The sequence below is a fragment of the Haemaphysalis longicornis genome, unplaced genomic scaffold (genome assembly GCF_048455015.1).
Source record: "Haemaphysalis longicornis isolate Haplotype H1 unplaced genomic scaffold, Haemaphysalis longicornis Haplotype H1 scaffold_6, whole genome shotgun sequence".
Lineage (NCBI taxonomy): Eukaryota > Metazoa > Arthropoda > Arachnida > Ixodida > Ixodidae > Haemaphysalis > Haemaphysalis longicornis.
In genome coordinates, this window is record NW_027526407.1 from 161,548,736 (window position 1) to 161,570,007 (window position 21,272).

At 42.5% G+C, this 21,272-nt stretch overlaps 1 protein-coding gene across 1 annotated transcript in view; it reads left to right on the forward strand.

The window, feature by feature from the left end:
- Window positions 1-21,272, forward strand: part of LOC144142031 (nose resistant to fluoxetine protein 6-like) — a 48,417-nt gene that overhangs the window by 12,348 nt on the left and 14,797 nt on the right. Inside the window, exons 2-4 of the mRNA XM_077673456.1 lie at window positions 7,323-7,412; window positions 11,111-11,246; window positions 16,179-16,359. Coding sequence (XP_077529582.1) covers window positions 7,402-7,412; window positions 11,111-11,246; window positions 16,179-16,359 — 328 coding nt within the window. The 5' untranslated portion in view covers window positions 7,323-7,401. The remainder of the gene's footprint in view (window positions 1-7,322; window positions 7,413-11,110; window positions 11,247-16,178; window positions 16,360-21,272) is intronic.

The following is a 21,272-nucleotide window of genomic DNA, read 5'->3' on the forward strand; positions in this document are numbered from 1 at the left end:
GTTAATGTGCTATAGTTACTATATGAGTAGATTTTTGATAGTTTGAACTTGTGCTTCTTTTTTTGGGTATAGGGTGATATGCTTTTGAGTTTGTTATGATCGCGTTCGTTTGAGGTTTTGGTGTTGTAAATATATTGGGCGGAAATCGAATGCTTCAAACCGAGCCTCATTTATCTGCCGCGTGAGACGCGTGACAACAGGTAATCTTCGATTTCAGTAGGGCGCTGGCCGGGTCGGGGGCGTGGAACGTTGATGGAGAACCCTCGGAAACCGAGCCTCTTGTAGGGGCAGCGATGGTAGGCGTAGTCGGCCTCTCCGCCGTGGTAACAAAGTGGATGATTATCTCGCGTTCGCCACACGACGGTCTTCCTTGGGGCGGGGGGTCGCCCCGCAGGTGGTCGGGCGGGCGACAGGGGACAATGGTACGGAGCCTAGTGACAATAGGGTGCATGTGGGTAAGGGCGATGGACACAGACGCGTAGGCCATAGCTTGCAGCTCGCGGGGTGCATCTGGCGTCGTTGGAATCCCCAGCGCTGGCTGCACTTCTCTAACGACGTCAGTATGAGAAGTGAATTGTGGATGTGGCCGTGTTGGAGAAGTTTCCGCGGCTCCTCCCCCACTATTGCGCGGATAGTATCGCGTAGGCTATCTGCCGGAATTCGCATGCTGTCGACGTAGTTCGCCCTGGCCGTGCCAACAAAGTTGCGGTCGTACTGCTGAGCACGCATTTCGAGGGCCTTTTCAATTGTTCTGGCTTCGGTCATGAACTCGGCGACGGTTTTGGCAGGATCGCGGACAAGTCCAGCAAGCATTTCTTCCTTCACACCGCACATTAAGAAGCGTAACTCCTTTTTTTCCGCCATTCAAGGGTCAGAACGTAAGAAAAGCCGCTTCATCTCTTCGGCAAACATAACAACGCTTTCGTTAGGATGTTGTGTCCACGTTTGGAGAAAGAACTCGGCCTGGTCTTTTCGCACAACCATGGTCAACGTCATAAAAATTGTGTTCTGAAATCGTTCCAAGATTCCAGGGAGTTTTCATGGTTTTCAAACTATATCCGTGCTGAATCCTCAAGGTAGAAGAACGTTTGCCTCAGTGTCTCCGCGTCGTCCCATCGGGTAAACTGTCTGACCCGTTTGACTTGCTCCAATCAGTCTTTGGTTTCTTCCGAAGGTGACCCATGGAAGGACGGTGGCTCCCTAGGTCTCTGAAGAACGAGAGCAGGATTGGAAGCGCTGGTCATGGTGCCTGCGTTGATCATGGTGGTGGTCATGACGTCTTCTTGCCTCACTTTATCCTGAAGAATTCCAAACTCTGGCTGAAGGCCTTGCTGTCGTCGGCTGACACGAGTTGGGCTTGCTTGTCGGCTTGATGATGGCATAGGGTTCTGCATAAATTTACGTAATACAATGATGCCAATGCTCGCAAGAAACCCATGAAGCATCCTCGTGCCCGGAAACAACAACAGTCTTCCCCAGGAGGTAGTAGAACCGATAAAGTCTACCGTAAAATGAATTAAGGCAGCCATCAAACCTCACCTCCGAATGTTGATTGCATCCGCCTGACATTTCGCCATCGACCATCATTCCCTTCCACAAACCTCCATCAGAACTCACAATTACATCGAAACACGAGAAACTGTGTCCGAATTTGCCAGGAATTTGCAAAACACGAACGACAACTTACAGCGGCCGTTTTGCCTATGCGGGGTGACATCTTTTAGGTTTGTGATACCAGACTTCGAGTCTGGTACCGCAGTCTGGTATGATACCTGCGCAGACTTCGGACACTACTAATTTTTGCAAAACCTTGATATTTTGTTTGCTGCGGCGCAGACTCCCTTGCTTCTGCCTTCTCTGTCACGAGGGTTCGCGACACTGAAGTGAACATGTGGTTCTTGTGCCTACAACAAGTAACGCAACGCCTGGCAATAAGAACTGCACATCAAAGCTAGTTGGTCAATTCGCAACAGTGGTGCTGCGTCGGTGAATCGTTTGGATCACTACCGTCTCTTCCGCGGGTTCAGTGGGTGTACAGCGGCCTTAGAAGGAGCAGCCACTGAACATCCGACTGAATTCCAGACTGGTGATTCAGCGGACCGGCTGTCAACAATACCTGGCGCATCGTCCTACAGCCCACCAATCTGCGTTAGAGGCTTCCTTCGGCAGCCTTTATTAGGGTCGGCATAACGGGAGGCTGCAAAGCTTGGCACTGGTGTGCAAGCTGTTTGCATTCCTGCTACCCTACACGGCTTGCGCTTCGTTAAAACAGCAGGCCCTTGTTCGATTTCTGCGAAATTTGGTCAGACTAACACTAACCGAATTGACCTTGGAAAACGCAGGTGGCCTTTGTAAATGGCTGGTAATGCTAAGGACATTGTTAAGTCACTGAAAGAATAAAAACAGGAAATGAAAAGAGAAGTGTAGAGCGTGAAAGACAGTTTTAAATTTACCAGACATTGTAAACAAATGTAAAAAGCTGTTACTCCTAAGTAGTTTCAGAAGCCTTGGATGAACCAGTAACTTCAGCGATTGATAAGAAAAATAAAAAGCATCACGATATTCTGAACAGCAGAAATCTCGCTTTATTTGCTAAGTAAACAAACAAATTATATAATGAACTCAACCACGATCAAAACAATGTCAAATCTGACTGCTGTATACGTAATTTTTTTTTCATTAAAAATGATTGTCCTAAAGTTTGGCGAGGGATCAGGAAGTTTATGAATAAAACCAAATGAAATATTCGTTTCATGAATGTTGTTGAAATATTCACATCAAATGGTAAATTATCTGGCAGTGAGATACCAAGCACTTCTAATGACTATTTATTAATGTCCCTTCTACAACTTTTGCCATGCAAACTCCGGTGAATATTTCTCCGTGCCTATCCACTCCCTAATTGCACAGCAGTCGCACCCTATATTCTGGAAAAAGCAGGTACATTGATGCTTGCTCTAAAAATGACGAACCTGCGGGATGGGATGATATAAAAAATATTCCTTTAAAGTACTTCTGCGCCGTTAAATTTGATATCTTGTCACCTACTGCCAATCTGAGGCATCCAACTGGTGCTTTTCTAGAGAATCTGAAAGTGGCTCGAGTACTTCCAGTACACAAAGGTGGCGATATGAATAAACTGTCGACTTACCAACTGTTCTGTGTGGGTTGTCAAATATTGCTAAGGTCATAACAATCCTAGGAAAACCAATTTGGTGCATGAACACGATACCATTGTTTATTCGCAATAGGTGTTCAGAAAAAACAAGCTCAAAGAGCACGCACTGTTAGTTGCTAAACTCGAAATACTAGATAATATTCAAGCAAAAATTATACCCCTCCCGCAGTTTTAAAATATTGCGAGGCACCTCATTGTGTACAAAACAAGGCAATTTTCATAAGCTTTCCAACTGTGTGGCTTGATGTATTGCATTCATCTATTGTGGGGTTATATAATATGTTCCAAGGAATAGCATTATTCTATGCACAGACAGTAATGCATGGTGTCCTTCAGAGATCAATACTGGGGCCGTTATTATTCTTTATATAACAGTGCCCTAGTCGGCATACGTAACACTCCCGATCTGGTAATGTACGCTGATGACGCTAATCTTCTTTTCCCTTACCGTTTATTTTCGTTGTTTACATAATGACAACGCTTATTTATTCAACCTTTTTGGTTCGCTTTTTGATAAGCCTATTTTACGAAAAATGATACAAAACATTATATTTTGATGCCCATGAATACCGTAAAAAATATTTGTGAACATATTCATTAGGACAATATAACAATAAACCAGGTTTCTTCCCAAAAATCTCTCGGTGTGGTGTTTAATTAAAATCTTTATTGGTCTATTTAGGATTCGAAGCTTACTTCTCAACTAACCAAAATTGTTGGCCTATTTTTTATAACTTCGCATCTACTGCCTGTTTGGTTAAAAGCTGTATATGTTAAATGCCCTATTTTTGCAAAACTTTCTTAGTGTATTCTTAAAAAGGTACGACCACGTCTTCAAATTACCAAAAAATTACTTGCACTGCAAAAAAACTTTTCCCTGCTGTTGAGGGATATTATTGTGAACCAAAAAACTAATGCACTGAACTCTTGTTTATTAAAAACTACATAATAAAATACGACCAAGTGTATATTCTGCGACTGCTTCTACACATTCACCGGAATCACATGTACTCGGTTTATGATATCAAAGTCAGTTGCGATCTTCAAGTGGTAAATCTTAGAGTTCCAGGAACGCGGACGAATTATAGTAAGCAAAACTGACTTTTCAAGCTGTCAATGCCTTAACATATTCTCCGTTTCTGGTGAGGTCATTTCCTTTGAAAACACGTTCAAGAAAAATAGCAAAGATGTACTAACTGAAGGTGAAATTCTACTGTAAAATGCACATTGCGGTCTTCGAGATATGTGCCTATATGAATGCGTGTGTTTAAAGGGATGTGTGTGTAAACAAATATTTTTAACTGTTTCACACAAGCATTAAGTGTAATCTCTATTTTATCACACCTGTATGCACGAGTGTGTATGTGTATCTGTAATATTATGTGTTTTGCGTACTATTGTGCAGATTTTCTTTATTAATATAGGTATTACTCCTTGTCTGTTGGCGTTGTAGTAAAGATTGCTGTACTTTTTATGCACGACGTGGTTTTTGCGTTTATGTCTCTACTGCCTACTTACTTATGGTAGCAAGGCCTCGCCAGGCCTAATCGCCTTGTGCATCGATTCCCTCTTTGCTATCAAAAGAAAATGAACTTCACTTTATATAGTCCATCCACCATTAACAACCACTATTCAACTTACCCGCGCTTGTCATTCAACCAAGCGGTGAGGGAACGGCAGCCATAGCATCGTGTTTTTCTCATCGGCTACTGTTCCGGACACGGACACACTGTATAACAACTTCAAACCACAGCCGGTTTTTAAAACGTGTCTAGGATACGGGCACCTCTTCCTCCATCTCCGTACCCAACGCAATTGGTGGCTTTGTATTGTACACAATTTTCTGGCAAATTAAGCAGTAGCACCAGCGTGCGTTTGCGGGTATTACTGAATACAGGTTCTAGAACCAGTTTTTTTTCCGTGGCTTTTATAAATAGCACAGTTATAAATAAACACTAAGAGGAAAAAAAAACACTTTAGGTTAATTTTGACGTTCTTTTGTAGTGTAAACACATTCTGAAAAAGGGCGCACGATCTTATTTTCTGGAAACAACACAATGTTTACGACACGCACCACTATCGAGAACAAAGTAATTTGCAAAAACGCACGTGTGTGAGAAATAACTTTAAGCGAATATTTTATGACCCGCAAATAAACATAAACATTACTGTTCTCAACTTCACAATTAGGTATAAGCAGTACTCTTTAGAATTATTACGAAGACGTCATATTAAAACTCGGTTCAAGAAGTGCGCGATGAAAGTTATGAAGTGCGTAGTTGGTGGACGTCGTTTCCACAACCTTCCTCATTTCTCATTCCGGCCAGGCGTTGCTTTCCATACTAAGTGTCACAAGGCAGTATAACGAGCGGATATCGGTGGTGTTCATCAAGATCGGGCGTTAGCGAGGACGTTTCTGTTCTTCGGGGAGTTTTTTTTGTGAAGGATGTCCAGGGCGCTCTGGGAATGTTTTGAAGCAAATTGGTTGGCGCGCGATCCCACGCTCATCAGATGCCCTATTTGGGGTGGCGTTTTCGCCGCAGCTAAGCGTGCCATATCTGGGTTTTCAAAATCTCTACATTGATAAGTTTAATTGGGTTGTATTTGAATTCAGATGCGAGATATTTAGTATAGAAATGTTAGGCGGGACGAAATTTATTATATCAAGCTTTTTCAAGTTATACAGGAAGAAACCGCCATGGCACATATAATGAAATTAGCAGTATGCAATCGTTCCGGTATTTCAAAATGCAAGCAAAAAATTGCGAGCTTCAGCTGGCAGTCTTTTTTTATTTCAACACAGCTACTAACACATTAACGTTTGAAACCATATTTATTTCAAACACACCAGAAATGAATTTTAAACACAGGTGAACAATAACCTTTAAGGTAAAATTTCTGTTTTGAGGGCAGGAGCTGTTGGCATTGTGTACACTCTGGTTTGGTAGTTATGTGTAGCTGTAAACCACAATCATATTTTTACACTCATTGCAATGTTGTACATTATTACACTTCATTCTGATGTGCTCTATGTACTTCAATTGCACATTACCCTTATTGTACATTGTCATCTGCAGCTATAGCTATAGCTCATACTTTTTATCAGGATAACCTTAAATTTTGCAGCTAATCAATTCTGCATATTTATTGTTATCTACCGAAAAGCGCTTGGGCTTTTGTCAGGCTTTTGTAGGCTTTATTCTCCGCCTACTTTTTCGCAGTTACGAGGAAATATTATTCATTGAAATGCGTGTACTACCGCAGGAATTCCTGTGTCCGCGTTCCACATCCCAAAAACTAAACACGAATATCTTTTGCTTACTTATTTGAACTTGACTGTGTAGGAACTGCAAGGCTGCGTTAAGTGTGTTTATATAGAAATATCTTCCCACCAGAAAAAAACCTCACAAGAATCTTAGAAAAATCTCCTGTGTAGACAAACCGCACAGTTATCAATACTTTTTCTGCCTCAAGCTTTAGTTTTTTTGGTCTTGTTAGCCAGCATTTTTCGGTGTCTGGGAAAGCCTTCTCGAACAACTTTTTTTGCTTCTGATATTGCATGCGATAGCATGGCGCGACTCTTTAGATGGCTTCTTTTCGACACAATTTGACAGGTGGACAGTGCACCTATGCCACTTTTACCAATCATTTGTCCCAATCAAAATTCGTGTACATAATTCTGCCTGTTATAGCGATAGTAACACAAAATATTTATTTACCGCAATCTCACCTTGGTGTAATTACTCATCAATTTTATTCAATTGCTGCATCTTATCCTCTGCAATTGTCTAACATAAATTTCTAGTTGCGAATATTCACATTTTATTCATTGTTACTATCAATCACTTACAATGAAGACGTTGTCTTACATATATTAATGGGTCATTTTATTTCGATAATGTATGAACACATTGTGATCTCTTCTAAACCCTCTTACGGGCAACTAAATCATCTTGATGGTAACGCAATCCTGGTTTGGGCATCTTTATTTAAATACCAGTCGAACCCCGAACTTGTTTTCTAAGTTTCTATCAGTGCTGCGCCTTTTTAATAGTTTTGCGGACTGCAGCGGTCATGCTTCTAGCTTCTGTCATCTAACACTTCCAAATATGAATGATTTTTTTCATTTTCCTGACTTTTATAGGAAGCCTCGTCTTGGTGTGCTCATCATCGCTGTTCTTTCAGTCGTCTCAATAACTGCCTCGGCCACGTATGCTAGCCTGATGACCATGAGGTTTGTTTTCTCTTGCACTCTTCAACCGGAGTTTTCATTCCTTTGTGAAAGCTTGCATGGCGGGTTTATATGCCTATGATAAAAAGAGAGATTGTAGAACTGCCTACAGATGCTTTACCGCACCTCAACTACTTTCAAAAAGCGCTATACAGAGGCAGTTCCTTTTTGTAAAACAAAAATCCCAACTTTTACAACATTCCGAAAACTTATATGTCCACCCCCACCTAAAGATATAACTCGCCGTTTTTCTCGTAAACTCCAAGTTTGCCAACACAATTTAGCAACCAACATTTCTAATTAGGGTAATATATTAAAAAAAGAACACTCTCCCCTTTTTCAGACAAGACGCCTGCGTAGACAAGCTAAAACTATAAATTGCCTATACTTTTTCAGAAGGGTGTAGCGATGAAAAGAACATACATAATTTTTCAATTGTTCAGGAAAATTCAGCAAAGATATTTTCCTCACGCCACGGGTTTTGCGAATGTCTGGAATACATATCTGCCAGGTTTTTCGAATAGTCTGTGAATCTACCAAGGTTTGGTGTTCTTACACGATTGTACAACCGAAACAGAAATATTGCGAATACGCACCCGTATTTGGGCAGCAAAGCTAGCCAGCCACTCGGGCCACCTTGCAGAGCAGCTACCTAATACTCCAATCCAATCCCGCACCAATTGATATCGTTAGCTGTGCTTTGCTTAAAAAGCATAGTCGGCTAAATCGCAAGTCTTACTGGCCGTTCAGGTTACAAGCAGACGTTCAGCATACGAAAAGAAATTGATGCCAGTTTCAAGAATCCACCGCCCGCGCTGACCGCTTTTCTGATAATGGGGAAAATTGAAAAGCTCTGTGTTCTCGAGATTTCGGCGCACGTAAAGATACACAGGTGGTAATCGTTACCCTGGAGCCCTCCACTGCAGCGGTCCCCATCGCCTATGTAGCGCCGACGAGTTGAATCCAACAATCCATCAATGAAGTTCACAGAATGCTGTCTGACACACCCCCAGTCCCGTTCTTTTGGCCAAGTGTCTCAGAAGCGATGTAGCTAGGCTCGTGAGCATTCCCTGGAGTTACTAAAATGGTAGTTTCAGCTACGTGGAATACTTAGCAACTCGCCTTCAGTGCACCTTCTTAGCAGCTTAGACGAACAGTTCCGTTTCTGGTCCGTTGTAACTGAATTAACAATGCAATAAATGTTCCTTTTTTGTTTTTTTCAATCGAAAACATTTTTCTCTCCCGCACCATCCCCAGCCAACCTTCCCCACCCAACCCAACCCAAGAGCGTTATGTACCCTCTCACATATCCTTAAACCCATTACGATGAACCTGGCAAGTACAATCGAGGAAACGTGCACCATTGTTAGAAGTGATAGCACCACACACTATAAAAAACCGTTGTATTACAGAGATCGCTTTAATGTAAGTGTTAAGGTGATGTGACTGCTTCGAGTTTTTTTACCAAAATCATGTAGGACTTTTTTCAGCACACCATCCTACAATTACCGTAAATCACAAGGTTTAGACCACCTTTCTTATTGTTACAAAATTTTCTAGCAATCCTGTACTTCGGCGGAGCCATATAAAATAGAAATCAAAGAGGGTTCAGTCACGTCCGTTTGTGCAAAGCTAATAATTTTGTCTTTCGGCTTTCGCTTGCTTCGCAGGTGCCATAAAAACAAAGCCGCTAAAAAAATATTTCACTACACAATACGAAGTGCATGTGAAGCCGCTTTGAAATCATGCAGGGCGTCAGGAACAAAGAAAAGGTTCATAAAAGGTTTTCTACGAACGGTCGACTGGAGTGTGATACACTGTACGGAGTGGTCGCACTTAGCCGTAGCATTTTTCAAAGTAATGCACCCTGTATCAACCGCTCGTTTAGTTATGAATGAGAATATTTGTCTGACTGTGAGCATTGACAAAACGCTTTTCGTTAACATGGGCAGAGTAAGAAAATCTCATTGTGAGGCCGCAACTCAAAAGCCGAAAACAGCTTGTCCAAACTAGAGGAAAATTGAACGAGCCCCCTCTCCTCTTGTTAAAACGAAATATACGCAATATATATGCAATCACATATAATGCACATAATCGCAAAACCTCCTTCAAGGCCACGGCCCATTACTCGCAAAATATAAAAAACTCGCTTACAGTTTCAATGCTGTGTATATAGTGTGCTTTGTAACTACTTGTGGTTTTCGCCACCACAATAATTTATAAACTCAAACACGCTTTATGCCCAAATATGTAATTCTGTCTAATATAAACTACATTTTGGTAAGAGGAAATTTCACTCACTTGTTTCACACCGTAAATAAAAAATCCTGCAATAATTGACAAAAACTCTCACTGCGAACCATGAAGCGTTTGGTGCAAAAACTACCTCAAACGGTACCTATAATACTTCATCATATCAAAAGGATAGTTTGACTAGTGAGTGTGAGCCGCATTAGCAACGTAAAGTGCATTCGATGCTTGCATAGTTAAATGGCTTCATCCTGTCATTGATGAATCCCAGCATTAGACACGACGAAGCATTGTTGTAAAACACAGAGTACAAAAAAAACTTGTTAAATTTATGAAGAGTTTTTCTTCTCTCCTTCACCATTTCAGGATAACAAAAAATAGGTTATTTCTTTAGTGATGTGGAAATTTTCCCGAAAACTTTTCATGTTTGAAGACATTTTATTGCTTGTTTAAAAACAGCCAACACCTATATATTTCACCTACTCATACACCACAGCACAATAAAGCCACCAATACATTTCTCAGCTAGATTCAGAGGTCTTAGTGTTATCATGCATAAACAAATATTCCAACAGCATCACTGAAAACCACCCACATTTTGCCCTCAAGGCTGTTTGAAAAGGAACAGCAAGAAGGTGAATGAGACAGTAAATAGGCTGCGCAGCAATGTAAACCGAAAGTCGAGATCATGCTCGAGGGTGTTGGAATGCTTCCGTTCGTAAATGTTTGTCGGATGCGTGTTCCCGGGTCTCTGAATATTTACCAATAACCTTTCTTTGTGTACAAAACACTCGTGCGGTGATGCTAGGTACACTGATCGAAAGGAAATACGGCGCACTCTGGGGCATCTTCACAGTTCTATAAATCCCACCGCATAGCTTGTCAGTTCCAAACACACTTCTCTGAACAATTTGGTATCTGGTATTGGCAGTACAGGTAAAATAACCGCATAACATTATAATTTCATTGCTCGAAAAGGCTAGGTACCATTCCACAAAAAAGTGAGGTTTAAACACCCCAATATACGTGCACATCCTTACGTACGTAAAAATAGGGCGCCAAAAACTTAGACACGGTAGCTTCAAAGTTCACGTTATCTTTAAAAACAATAAAAATTGGCAAGCTCCTTAACAGTTAGCAGCCTCTTGAAGTTTAAAAGACAACAAGCACATGTAGAGGAATAGAGGTCGAGGGCTGTTATATTTCTCGCTCTTTTTTTGCGTTTCACGATTACTTTCCTACTAGTAACGTCTATTTATTGCTCACAATATTTCTTCTATTTTAAATATTCAGCCAACACATCTTGACAAAAACTGCCAGTGCCAAGCCTTCCTTCCTTATTTTGCCTTCTACCAATGTCATTTTTGTTCGCCCGATTTCACGCTTCATTCTTTTTTTTGAATGCGACATTCATGTACAGATACAGAAATTTTCAAATCGCTGCATCGCAGGTTTACCGACAAGAACTTCGACTACTTCCGAGATGTGTACAGTAAGCCATACTTTCGCATCAGCCCATACCTTCTAGGTATGCTCATGGGCCTTTTTCTGAACCAACGACAGAAGACGTTGTGCCCCCCAAGAAAGGTATGTTGGCAGGAGCTGCTCTTCGATTCCCTAACATACCCTGATACCACATCTGGAAAGATTACTCACTGTAGGCATACAAAATTTCATTCGGCAAACAAATACGCTTTACAATAACAACAGGCAGAGGCACCAATAACTTATTGGAAAAGGAAGCACTAAAACACGACGAAAATACGCCCGGCGAAAATGTGCACTGTACCAATACGTGATTTGTATGGATTATGAAATATCTTTGGAAAAGACAACGTTGTCGCCGTCATAGCAAGAAGAGGTCTCCGTCAAGCAATCGCCTAATTAAAAGAAACGCGCTTCTGTTATTGACGTATGAGTTGTGTGGGAATATTTCTTGTCTTATTCTGCTAGAAATGTACAGGAGATTCTAGTAAGAATACATTTCCTCCCGTGTTTCTACATATGTCGAAAGGGCCCACTTGAAAATGGCAGATAACCTTAGCAGGGTCGTATTATAAAGCCCTGATATCTCTGCATGGTATTCATGTGTTTTAAACGACGTATTTTGTGTAAACGGCGTAGTTCGTTGCGGTCCATGATAAGATCTGTTGATCAGGGTTATTGCTCAAAAAAGGCAGCGCGGAAGAAGTTTACAATGTTGATGTTCGGCGCAAGAACATTTACGTAATGTGCTGTTTTTATTGGTCTCCGATGTTCTCCTGCGCACCAAAACGGCTGACTTATCGCTAAGAAAATCTAGACATAATGGTAAGGATGTTTTCCCGGTCACGGAGGACGCTCTTCTGACGGATACAAACAACATGAAAATGAGACTTCGGCGGTCGTTAAGAGATCACCAAGTGGTCAACGCTAGTCGGGAACCCTCCACTAGGGCGCGGCTCATCACTTCTGAATCTTCGGCGCGTTAAACCTGACAATCAATCAATCCATTAAGGATAAGAATGTTAGGAGATGTTTGAGAGTGGAATTTCTGCTGGAGTGTCTATTGTTACTGAGGTCGAGGGCATCCTATTAAGGTACAAAAAAAGCGAGTACTGGCCCTGAATAAAAATATATTGACATTCGTCTATATGTTGACGTCATGGATTCGTTCGAAGTTCGAAAAGAGATTCGTTCGAATCTCGGTTACAATATATATCAAAACATTCCTCTTCCATGACAAAAAGTTACAGCGACACATTAATAGACAGAAACTGGGCTCTATAGTTGTTTGGCCGCAGTGACTAGCTTCCTGAATAAGGACTACTTGGCCTATGTAATTCAGTACCCTAAAGAGATGAAAGATTTCACAACCACAGCTGCTCTTAAAAAGAAAAAAAATCTATTTCTGGCTGCAACTGCAAGCTCCGTAGATTTCCTGCTGGTAAATGAAACGGTCACATTCAATATAAAGCTGAACGTATCTTCTCGAATAATTTATGACATAAGTAAACTCTACAAACCCAATATCTTGACAGTCAATTCTACTGCCACTTATATTATCAACTTTTACCCTCACGTTTGCCTATTGCTACGTCAACAATAAAAACAATATTTTGTAGCACCATGGCCACCGACGAGTAACGAGGACGACGGAGCAGCCCGGCTAATACGGTCTCATTGTAAAAACATGGCTTCACCAAACACCCTGCATTGTATTTCCTTTAGCTTGCCCTCGTGTATTGTTTTCTGGGGTGCGGTTTAAGTCCCACGCTGCCCCCGTGTCACAGCGTTTTGACCCCACGGTAAAAATCAAAGCTACGTTCATTGCTCCGGGTAGACCGCAGGCACCGCGATACCCCCTCCGACCAAATCCCCCCGGTGGTAAAAATTCGTTACCAGCTCTCAAGGTCAAGCGGGATAACAACCAACGAGGTGATACCAGTTGCAGATTCCGCGCATATAGAAAGGTGTATCTGCGCGAAGGCGTGATGTCAAGAACGCACATATTTCCGCTAACAGAGCTGCAGGAGGTGGTGCGGGCAATATTTCACAGGGGGAAATTCCTTCAAGTATGTGGATTCTTGTACCAACAATACCCAGGTTTGAAAATCGCCAGCCACACGGTCAAGGTATCGCTTTTTATGTCCGTGTCAGCACACAATTACAACAGGTTATTTTTCTAGGACTTTCCCGGAATACGCCTTATGCTCTTGGATGAAACGGCCTTTTGTACTTACATTGTCGCAATGCGCACTACCAGTTTTTGGTGCGGTGGTGTGTGTGAAATGCGTTTTTTTTTTGCTTTACTCAAGCTGCCCCCGGGAGAATGCCGCCCAATTGCACATGAACTAACTTGTGAGGCCACGGAAAAGAGGTAGAGCGTCTCGTACTAGTTAAAACCGTGTTTAAAACCTGTATCTTAGAACGCTTGTAGATAATGCTTTAGAAGTTGCAGTTTGTGTAGGCGTCTAATTCTAATGCACGGAAGTGGATCTGTGATTTCTTCTGCGTGGTTTGATATTGGCGGTACCACTGTTTTTCGACAGAGGGCCGAAAGCATAGAAGTCAACGAGATGTTTGCATGTTAGAGAAGAAAACAGGCCCAACATATTTGCGTCCGTGTCCGTCTTAAAATCTCAGGTTTTTTTATTCGTGTGCCGCTGACAACACCGGGAAAGAATTCAGGAAAGTGTTGTACCATAAACCGGTCATTTTATTCTTTTGCTCGTACAGCACCCTGTCTTTCTACTCAGAAAATACACAGTGTGTGCACCCATAAGCGATTTTTTTCTTTATTCAACGTTGTGCTGAAAATTTCCGGGACAGCACCGTCCTTGACCAGCTCGACCACGTTAGTTGGATCCGCCAGAAGACACAAAACGCACGTTGTTTTTCATAGGGGCCTGCTCTTGAGTCCGCCTACGGAGCGCAGCATGTCTTCCGCATATTTTTTTGAAGTATTTTTAGATGTGAATCATCACAAGGCTGGCGCTGTGTCCCTCCCTTGTCGTTATCGTTGCGCCGTCCACACCTCCACTCCCCATGCTCGGCTTGCGGAACGCCCGGTGGTGTTTTACCTTTTAATGGCTCCTTGAGCGACAGTGTTGCCCGTATGTTCCTGGGCCGGCACGAGACGAGCACGCTTCAAGCGCCTTCTACGTTTAATGGTCATCGCCAGCGGCGTGCGTTGGCGAGTCTCGGCGGGCCGTGATTTTCAGAAGCAGCCCAAAACCATCCGGGCAAGGTGCATTGAACTTATCTTAAGCAACTTTATGGTTCATCAACCACAACAGCCTTTGACTTTACATTTCACCGTACATAAGGCCGTCATATTCAAACGGAACGCCAACCACAGCTCGAAGTCCCCTACGCGTAACATTCATGATGACATTGCCTTAATAAAGACAAACTTATACCACCTACAACGTCTCTATCTCTGTGTTAATGCCTCTCCACTCTAACAACCCCACCCCCCTCCAATGAAATTACACCATCTTCCCGTAGGGGAACCCTGAGTAGTATGCGAAATAGCCATAGGGTGAACGCAATTTCCCATTTCGTAGTTCCGGTAAGTGAAAAGGGTGGTAGTTACGCTGGAAACCAAACGGTAACTGTAACAGTAGCTACGTACCTCAGCCTAACGGAAACGACGAACTGGAAACTAATGGGCACTTGAATTCACCCAATGGATGCTTCGCATACTACTCAGTGTTCCCCTATGGGAAGACGGTGATTTTGTTTCTTTTTGGCCTTCCAATTCTTCTCATTAAATGCTCTTGAGCCCTTTTCCAGACTGCTTTTGCCCAAACCTCTTATTGTCAGAGCAGCTTGTGGTTTTTGTTACAGATGCGTGGATTAGTGTAAACGAAAAAGTGCAATAATTGGCTGAGTTTTTCCGTGTTTAGCGAACCCTACGATCAAGTAGATCGCACCGAGTGCGGAGAAGGAACACAGGGTATGATAAGGAACCTAATGGCCCGTTTCCGTTAGTCAATAGCTGTTTTTTCGCAGTTGTTACTGTTGATAATATATGGTGGCACGGTATGAACAGGAGGCCAAACTTCTGTTCGTGCCGTTGTAATCATGCCATCGGCTCATATGATCGCCTATTAATTCCCTAAATACAGACAACAAGCTGTTACGGTGTGGTTTGGGTGTATCTAAAACTAAACATAACCGGTTACCTGAACTTCAATGTATCCCAGATAACACGAGCTTGATCCAGGTGAGCCTGCGTCATAATGCATATTTCCCCCTTGCAAGTAAGTGTGTCAGCTGCACTGGCAGTAGCACTAAATACTATTGTTGCATTAAACTAGTAGGTAATGCAAGTGCGCAGGTTACCAAGTACTAATGAGCAAATTACCAAAATGCTCACGGGGTCGCGGGTCACAATAGTTAACTTTCTTTTTCAAAAAATGTCGATCACCGTTCTATGATAATCCGTCACAGGCCGCCATCACCCATTCTCTCACCGGAAAGGCGATGTTAGAAATGTAATTGCATTGCCAATAATAACGTTTATGAGGCAGCGTATGAATTATTCTGGAACTCGGTGTACCTTAAGCCAAAGAGACAGGCTGTGAACACGTAGGCATAAAGGACATAGGCATAATGGCAGAAAACCTGTGTGTGTTGCCTTAATGGGCCCAATTTTGCACTTTCCTCTAAATGTGTTGCAACAGTAGAGTTCTTGAGCGGCCCACAATATCCGTTGACGATTCCCCTCGCGCATAGAGAAGGTCCAGGGGAGGGCTCAAGGATGGCGCCATCGAACGAACAGCCATCTAGTGCACCTGCCGGAGGCATGCGGGGGCATGCGGCTCCCAATCTCCCAATCTAATTCTCCGTTTACTTTACAGGCATCCGCGCGTCAGTTTCGAGCCCGTAAATACCGCGGCGAGTGGCATCGTGAACCAGCACCCTCTCTGCGGCATCTCGCCGCCACATTTACGAGCCAGTTGCAGTAGTTTCAGAGCGTATCGCAATCGTTTAACTTTCTTTATTTTTTTCCTCTATGTGTTTTTTCTACAGCTGTACGTATACCTCGGGTGGATGTTGTGCACCTTCTGCCTGTTGTTTCCCATTTTCGGCTTTTGGATCTGTGACCCGAAGTTACCCACTCCGTGGAACGGCACAATCTGGCCCCTTTCGTCCATCGTGTGGTCTGTAGGAATCGCGTGGATCGTCTACGCCTGCTTAGCCGGTTGCGGAGGTAAGTGCAAATACAGAAAATAGTAAAAAATCATAATAAAAGTAAAACGTACATAAAACTGCGTACCCTTTTGGCGGTAAATCTATGCAGTGAAACATTTTCCAGGCTGTAATTACTAATGTTCTAGAAAAACGAAATGAGTTTTTTTGAAGTATCAGGTTTCCATCCTAGAGACGCCAACTGTCGGTAGGTTTCTGCTGGTTGTATTGCTTTGTAGTATTTTACATGCAAGTCATGATTGTGGGAAAACCTTCGCCAACATAAGCGTTGGGCGCTTATTTAGTTTATTTTGCTCTTTGCTCTAAGAGCAGCTGTCCACGCTTTACCTCAGCAAATGTCATTAGGCGTTCTTTGTAGAAGGCATTTGCATTAGTCTTGTTCAGTGTGCTTTTTACGAAAGTTTCTTTTGGGTCCTCTATATATATATGCTATCCTAATACTCCCTTCCGAATTAGGACGAATCCCTTCTTATATCATTGTTGTGTGAAAAGGGTTACTGCAAATTGTAGTCATATCCTTTTCTCCGCAGAAGATTCTGTATCGGTACATTGGTACATCGTAGTTTTTAGAGCGAATTTTATATATGCCATAAATAAAGAAGATAGTTTCTTAGCAACACCACTAAGCCTGCCGGACATAACAAAGGAACCACGCGTGCGCCATTTTATTCTTCTAAACCGAAGGATACGGTGATTGATGCCAAGAAAAACCATCCAAACAGAAGTACTGCCTAGCGAACTGCGATAGCAGATATTCGAAGTTGGTGTTCATGGTATTGTGTGAGGAACTCGTGAATTGATAGAAGCCCTATTGGTATCGTTGGAGAGAGTCAAGAACATTTATCCCCAGTGCCTGTGCCCCGGCTACTTCGGCACAGCGCTCGTTTTCTGTCCTGCCAGCAGTTTCAAATAAAGAGCTTCTGATACCTTTGTGGGAGTAAATTGCTTGGCAAAGGGATTCCACCTGTCACCAAAAAAATGTAGTTCGATAAGGTTCGACAAAGAATTAGGAACACATAAGCCTACCCGATCTGCCAGAACAATGAACCGCTGTACTATTTTCCTGGGCGACTACTTTACTACCGTACACCTCCATTTCTGGTGATTCCAAGGAGGCCCAAGGCTTAAACCGATTCCCGTAAAACAACGTTTATCGGTCAGTTTAATATGTTTTGTCGTATATCCTTCATACTGTAAAACGCCCGCAACAATCAAGCTTATGATGCACCACAACTCGCGTAGACTCAAATCTCGACCACGCCTGTGTCACGTAATGAAATTCCAAGTCGCGCTTCGCACTGCTTCAACAAACGAGTATTGATTTGTGTCGCCGAGGTCATCATAGTTAAAAATGAAGTCGGTTTTGCTATGGATAGCTTAGAAATTTAGGACGCGGTGCAAAGACGGAGTATTTTGTGACCAACATAATGTCCGCGTTGGGGCATGAATTTTAAAATTCACCGCAGTGTCAGATTAGCGCACCTGTACCTCTAGCTCTGGTGCTTCATTTAATTAGCGCAAGCTTATTCATATAGGTATTGCGTCATTACCACATGCATGGAATATGTGATTCACATTTTCGACGATACAAACCGTGTGATGTGTAACAAGGTCGTCGAAATATTCCATGTATAGCATATTTTGAGGAACTGCTTCTGCAAATGTCCTTTTGATCCTGCATAGCTTTTTTACGTCTCCGACGATAATTCGCTATCTTCATCACGTGCACCCAATATAGTTAGGCAAAAGCCAGTGGTACTGAATTGATTGCAGTTCTTGGCCAAGGAAAGGCTGGCGTTAAGGAAGTAACTGGTGTCATAGGGTAGCTGAACCAATCCGGCATCCAGAATTAACAAATTGGTCTGTGTGAGAATGCCGCGAGAATTGCCAAGCGCTCAACAAATGTTAACCGCACGCTATGGCTGTAAATTAGACGTCGTGAGGGACCCGGATGCCTAGTGATGGTTGTCGCCACTAAGAGACTATCGCGATCGCCCCTTCGAATGGGATCAATGCTTTCAGGAGAGTATTACTTGTGTCTCATACCGGGATGCCAGCACGCTTGCCAACTGCGTTGTTTTTTGTCGTTGTTGTTCGATCAGAACAAACAGCTACCAAGCATCCACAGGGAACTGTTGCATGGTGTCCCTACAAATTGACGCCATGGCTACTAAGAAGGTGTCTTCTCAGACAAGAAGATGTGTGAAGCAGCATAATTTCGAAAGCCAGCTTCTGTAGGAAACTTTGCAGCATTATTTACTTTTACTCGTTCTTTAGATGCTTCGTTCGGTACTTCGCACCAGTCGTTCTGCCAAAGACCCAGCTCCTCGACGTTGAAAGCGGTCTCTCAAACTGGTGTTTGGCATGCGTCTTATATTTTCCAAAACTTGGCCATCGTATGTCACCCATTACCACGCCTTATCGATCCCCATCATCAAACTGAATTTTGTAGTTATGCCAGAGGTGTTCTGTTAAAAGCAGTTCCCTCTGCTAGCAAGGCAGGATATGATCAATGTCTGACCACCTACGCGTTCCTCAATTTACCCAGGGCTTCCTGCTTTAAAAGCCCGGAACTCGAACTTTATGGCAAAATATTTTCCAAAAGAAACCCCACACCATAACAAGCATGGCGAGACGCTACCACGCAGGCCCTAAATTAGACCAAATCCAAATGAAGTACTCTGAATCATTGAACTAGGGCCCCTAAGGAAATAAGCCACGCGCACCACAGCAAACGTGGCACTCAGTTGTACTTGATATAACCCGTGCGTCACAGCATCTTTCGTTGTGTCTCTATGTCGTATGTTCTTGAAACCTTGTATGTTTGTGTCCTTGCCCTTATATGCTGTGTCCTTATCTTCCGTTGCATCTGCCGGAGGATCATTTTTTATGTCATCTGTGTCCACACAAGATCTTTTCTTTTGACTTTTTGTATCATGACGACTCCGCGGATTAACGGCGAATACTTTTACAGGCATGCACCATTCACCCTTCCCGCTAAGAAAAGCAAAAAAGAGAACAAATGACCCCGCGCATCGCAGCTGCCAGGAATATCAAACACGTTAAAAATACACATATTACACCCGCAGGCTTCAAAGTGGCACCACGAACCCCACACAGCTAGCCGCCAATCACAGGGACATGCCCACCGGCTAGTTCAAGCACGTGAATCACAAAAAAGGAATGCGGGGCGGAAGTTACAGAATAAAATTTTGACATTTTTTGAGAAGACTGTTCGCGACAGCAGTCACGTACTAGGTCAGAAAACTTCTAAGGGTATTGGTAACTTGATTATCTGGGTAAATTTTCGCCAATTTTGCGTGCTGCGTAATGTTTCCATCGCCTTGTTGAATGGTGTTATTTCTAAAATATTCTCTCGTCGTCCACTTCTGTAGAACAGGAAGACTGAGTGTACTTATTCCGTAGGTATTGCACTTCAGTATATTCGCAACGGTTTCAACGGTGTTGCGAAGACCTAAGAACTTCCTGCTATTATAACAACAAACACGAATATGCGTTCGTTGAGGCGCGTCTGTGTCTTAAGAAGCCATACCAGATTTTCCTCTGCAACCAGCATCCGAATTGTTACTCTCATTAAATTTTCCTGAGTGCAGAAAACTACTAGAACCAGTACTGCGCTAGTATTCACAGGTTTCAGCCGAGAAAATTGCTGAAGCCCACACTATTCCGCACGTATGTACACTTGAAGGATTCTTCACACATTTTAATTAATCTTTCACATGGTTATACATCACACATAGCAACAGAAAACGTATAGGCTACTCTGAATCAACAGAAAATGCTGAGGTAATTTTAAATCCACGAAGACGCTCCGTTCCAATTGTTTTCAAGACCAGCTGCAAGTGCTCCTGTATCGTACGTAAATATCTATTTGAGTATATTTCCCGATGATTTGTGATACAATAACTGGCCAATGTTCTGAACTTCAAAGATGCTTGTACTCCAGATGCCATTTGTAGCGGAAGCCCGTCTTGCCAACAATATTAGCCAGTGAGCTCTGTTTCTCGCACAGTAAACGAAGCACAAATTCGACCGAAGTACCTAACGACCATTTTGACTCAACAAAGCACAGACTAGAAAAAAAGTTGGTGGGGATAGTTCTATGGTCCTAATGGTATTTCTTTATGTGGCAAATTTTCCAAAATTTCACCTAAGTGAAATTTACACGCAGTAATAACCTCCTTTGTTTTTGTAAAATATATCGAACGTCTTTTCACTAGCACGAAAGTTCCCGCGGGTATTATTGCGATTCAGATATTTAGACTTAACTGCGCTGCGAATGTATGTACAACGTGATCCATGAGTTGCCACAATGTTACGCCTACATAATCCTAAGCCACACTCAAAACTGTGATTTGATTGCGCGTAAAGTTTCGGTTTTTACATATTACCACCGTAGTCAAACAGCAGAAATCACTGCTGAAGGCATTGTGAACACTGGAAACAAAACTGGAGGCTGTTTTCGGCGAACACTCAATAATTAGTTCACAAATACGTTTCAACGGAAAACACAAAAGCAAACCATCTGCACCGTGGTTTTCTAGCTCAATAAAAAAAGGAATATTTAGAAAGAAGCGGGAGTATAGAAAAGCAAAATTCAGCAATAATTCGTCCACCCGACCGGCATAAGAAAGCAAATCGTACTTCTATGCAAAATTCTATTGAGGCAGCTTTATCTAATATCGTACAAAATCTTACAAAATATATTTGGAAGCCAACAAACTCATTTCCTGCCACACAAATATTATCGTTAAACAATAGCAATGTATGACGTAGTGTTAGTTAGTGGCCTGAAGTACTGAACATGACCTGCTCCTTATTTTACAAGAAAGAAACCAATATGAACACCCAAATTGCTTTGGACCATGACATTACTGAACAAATGTTCCCGAT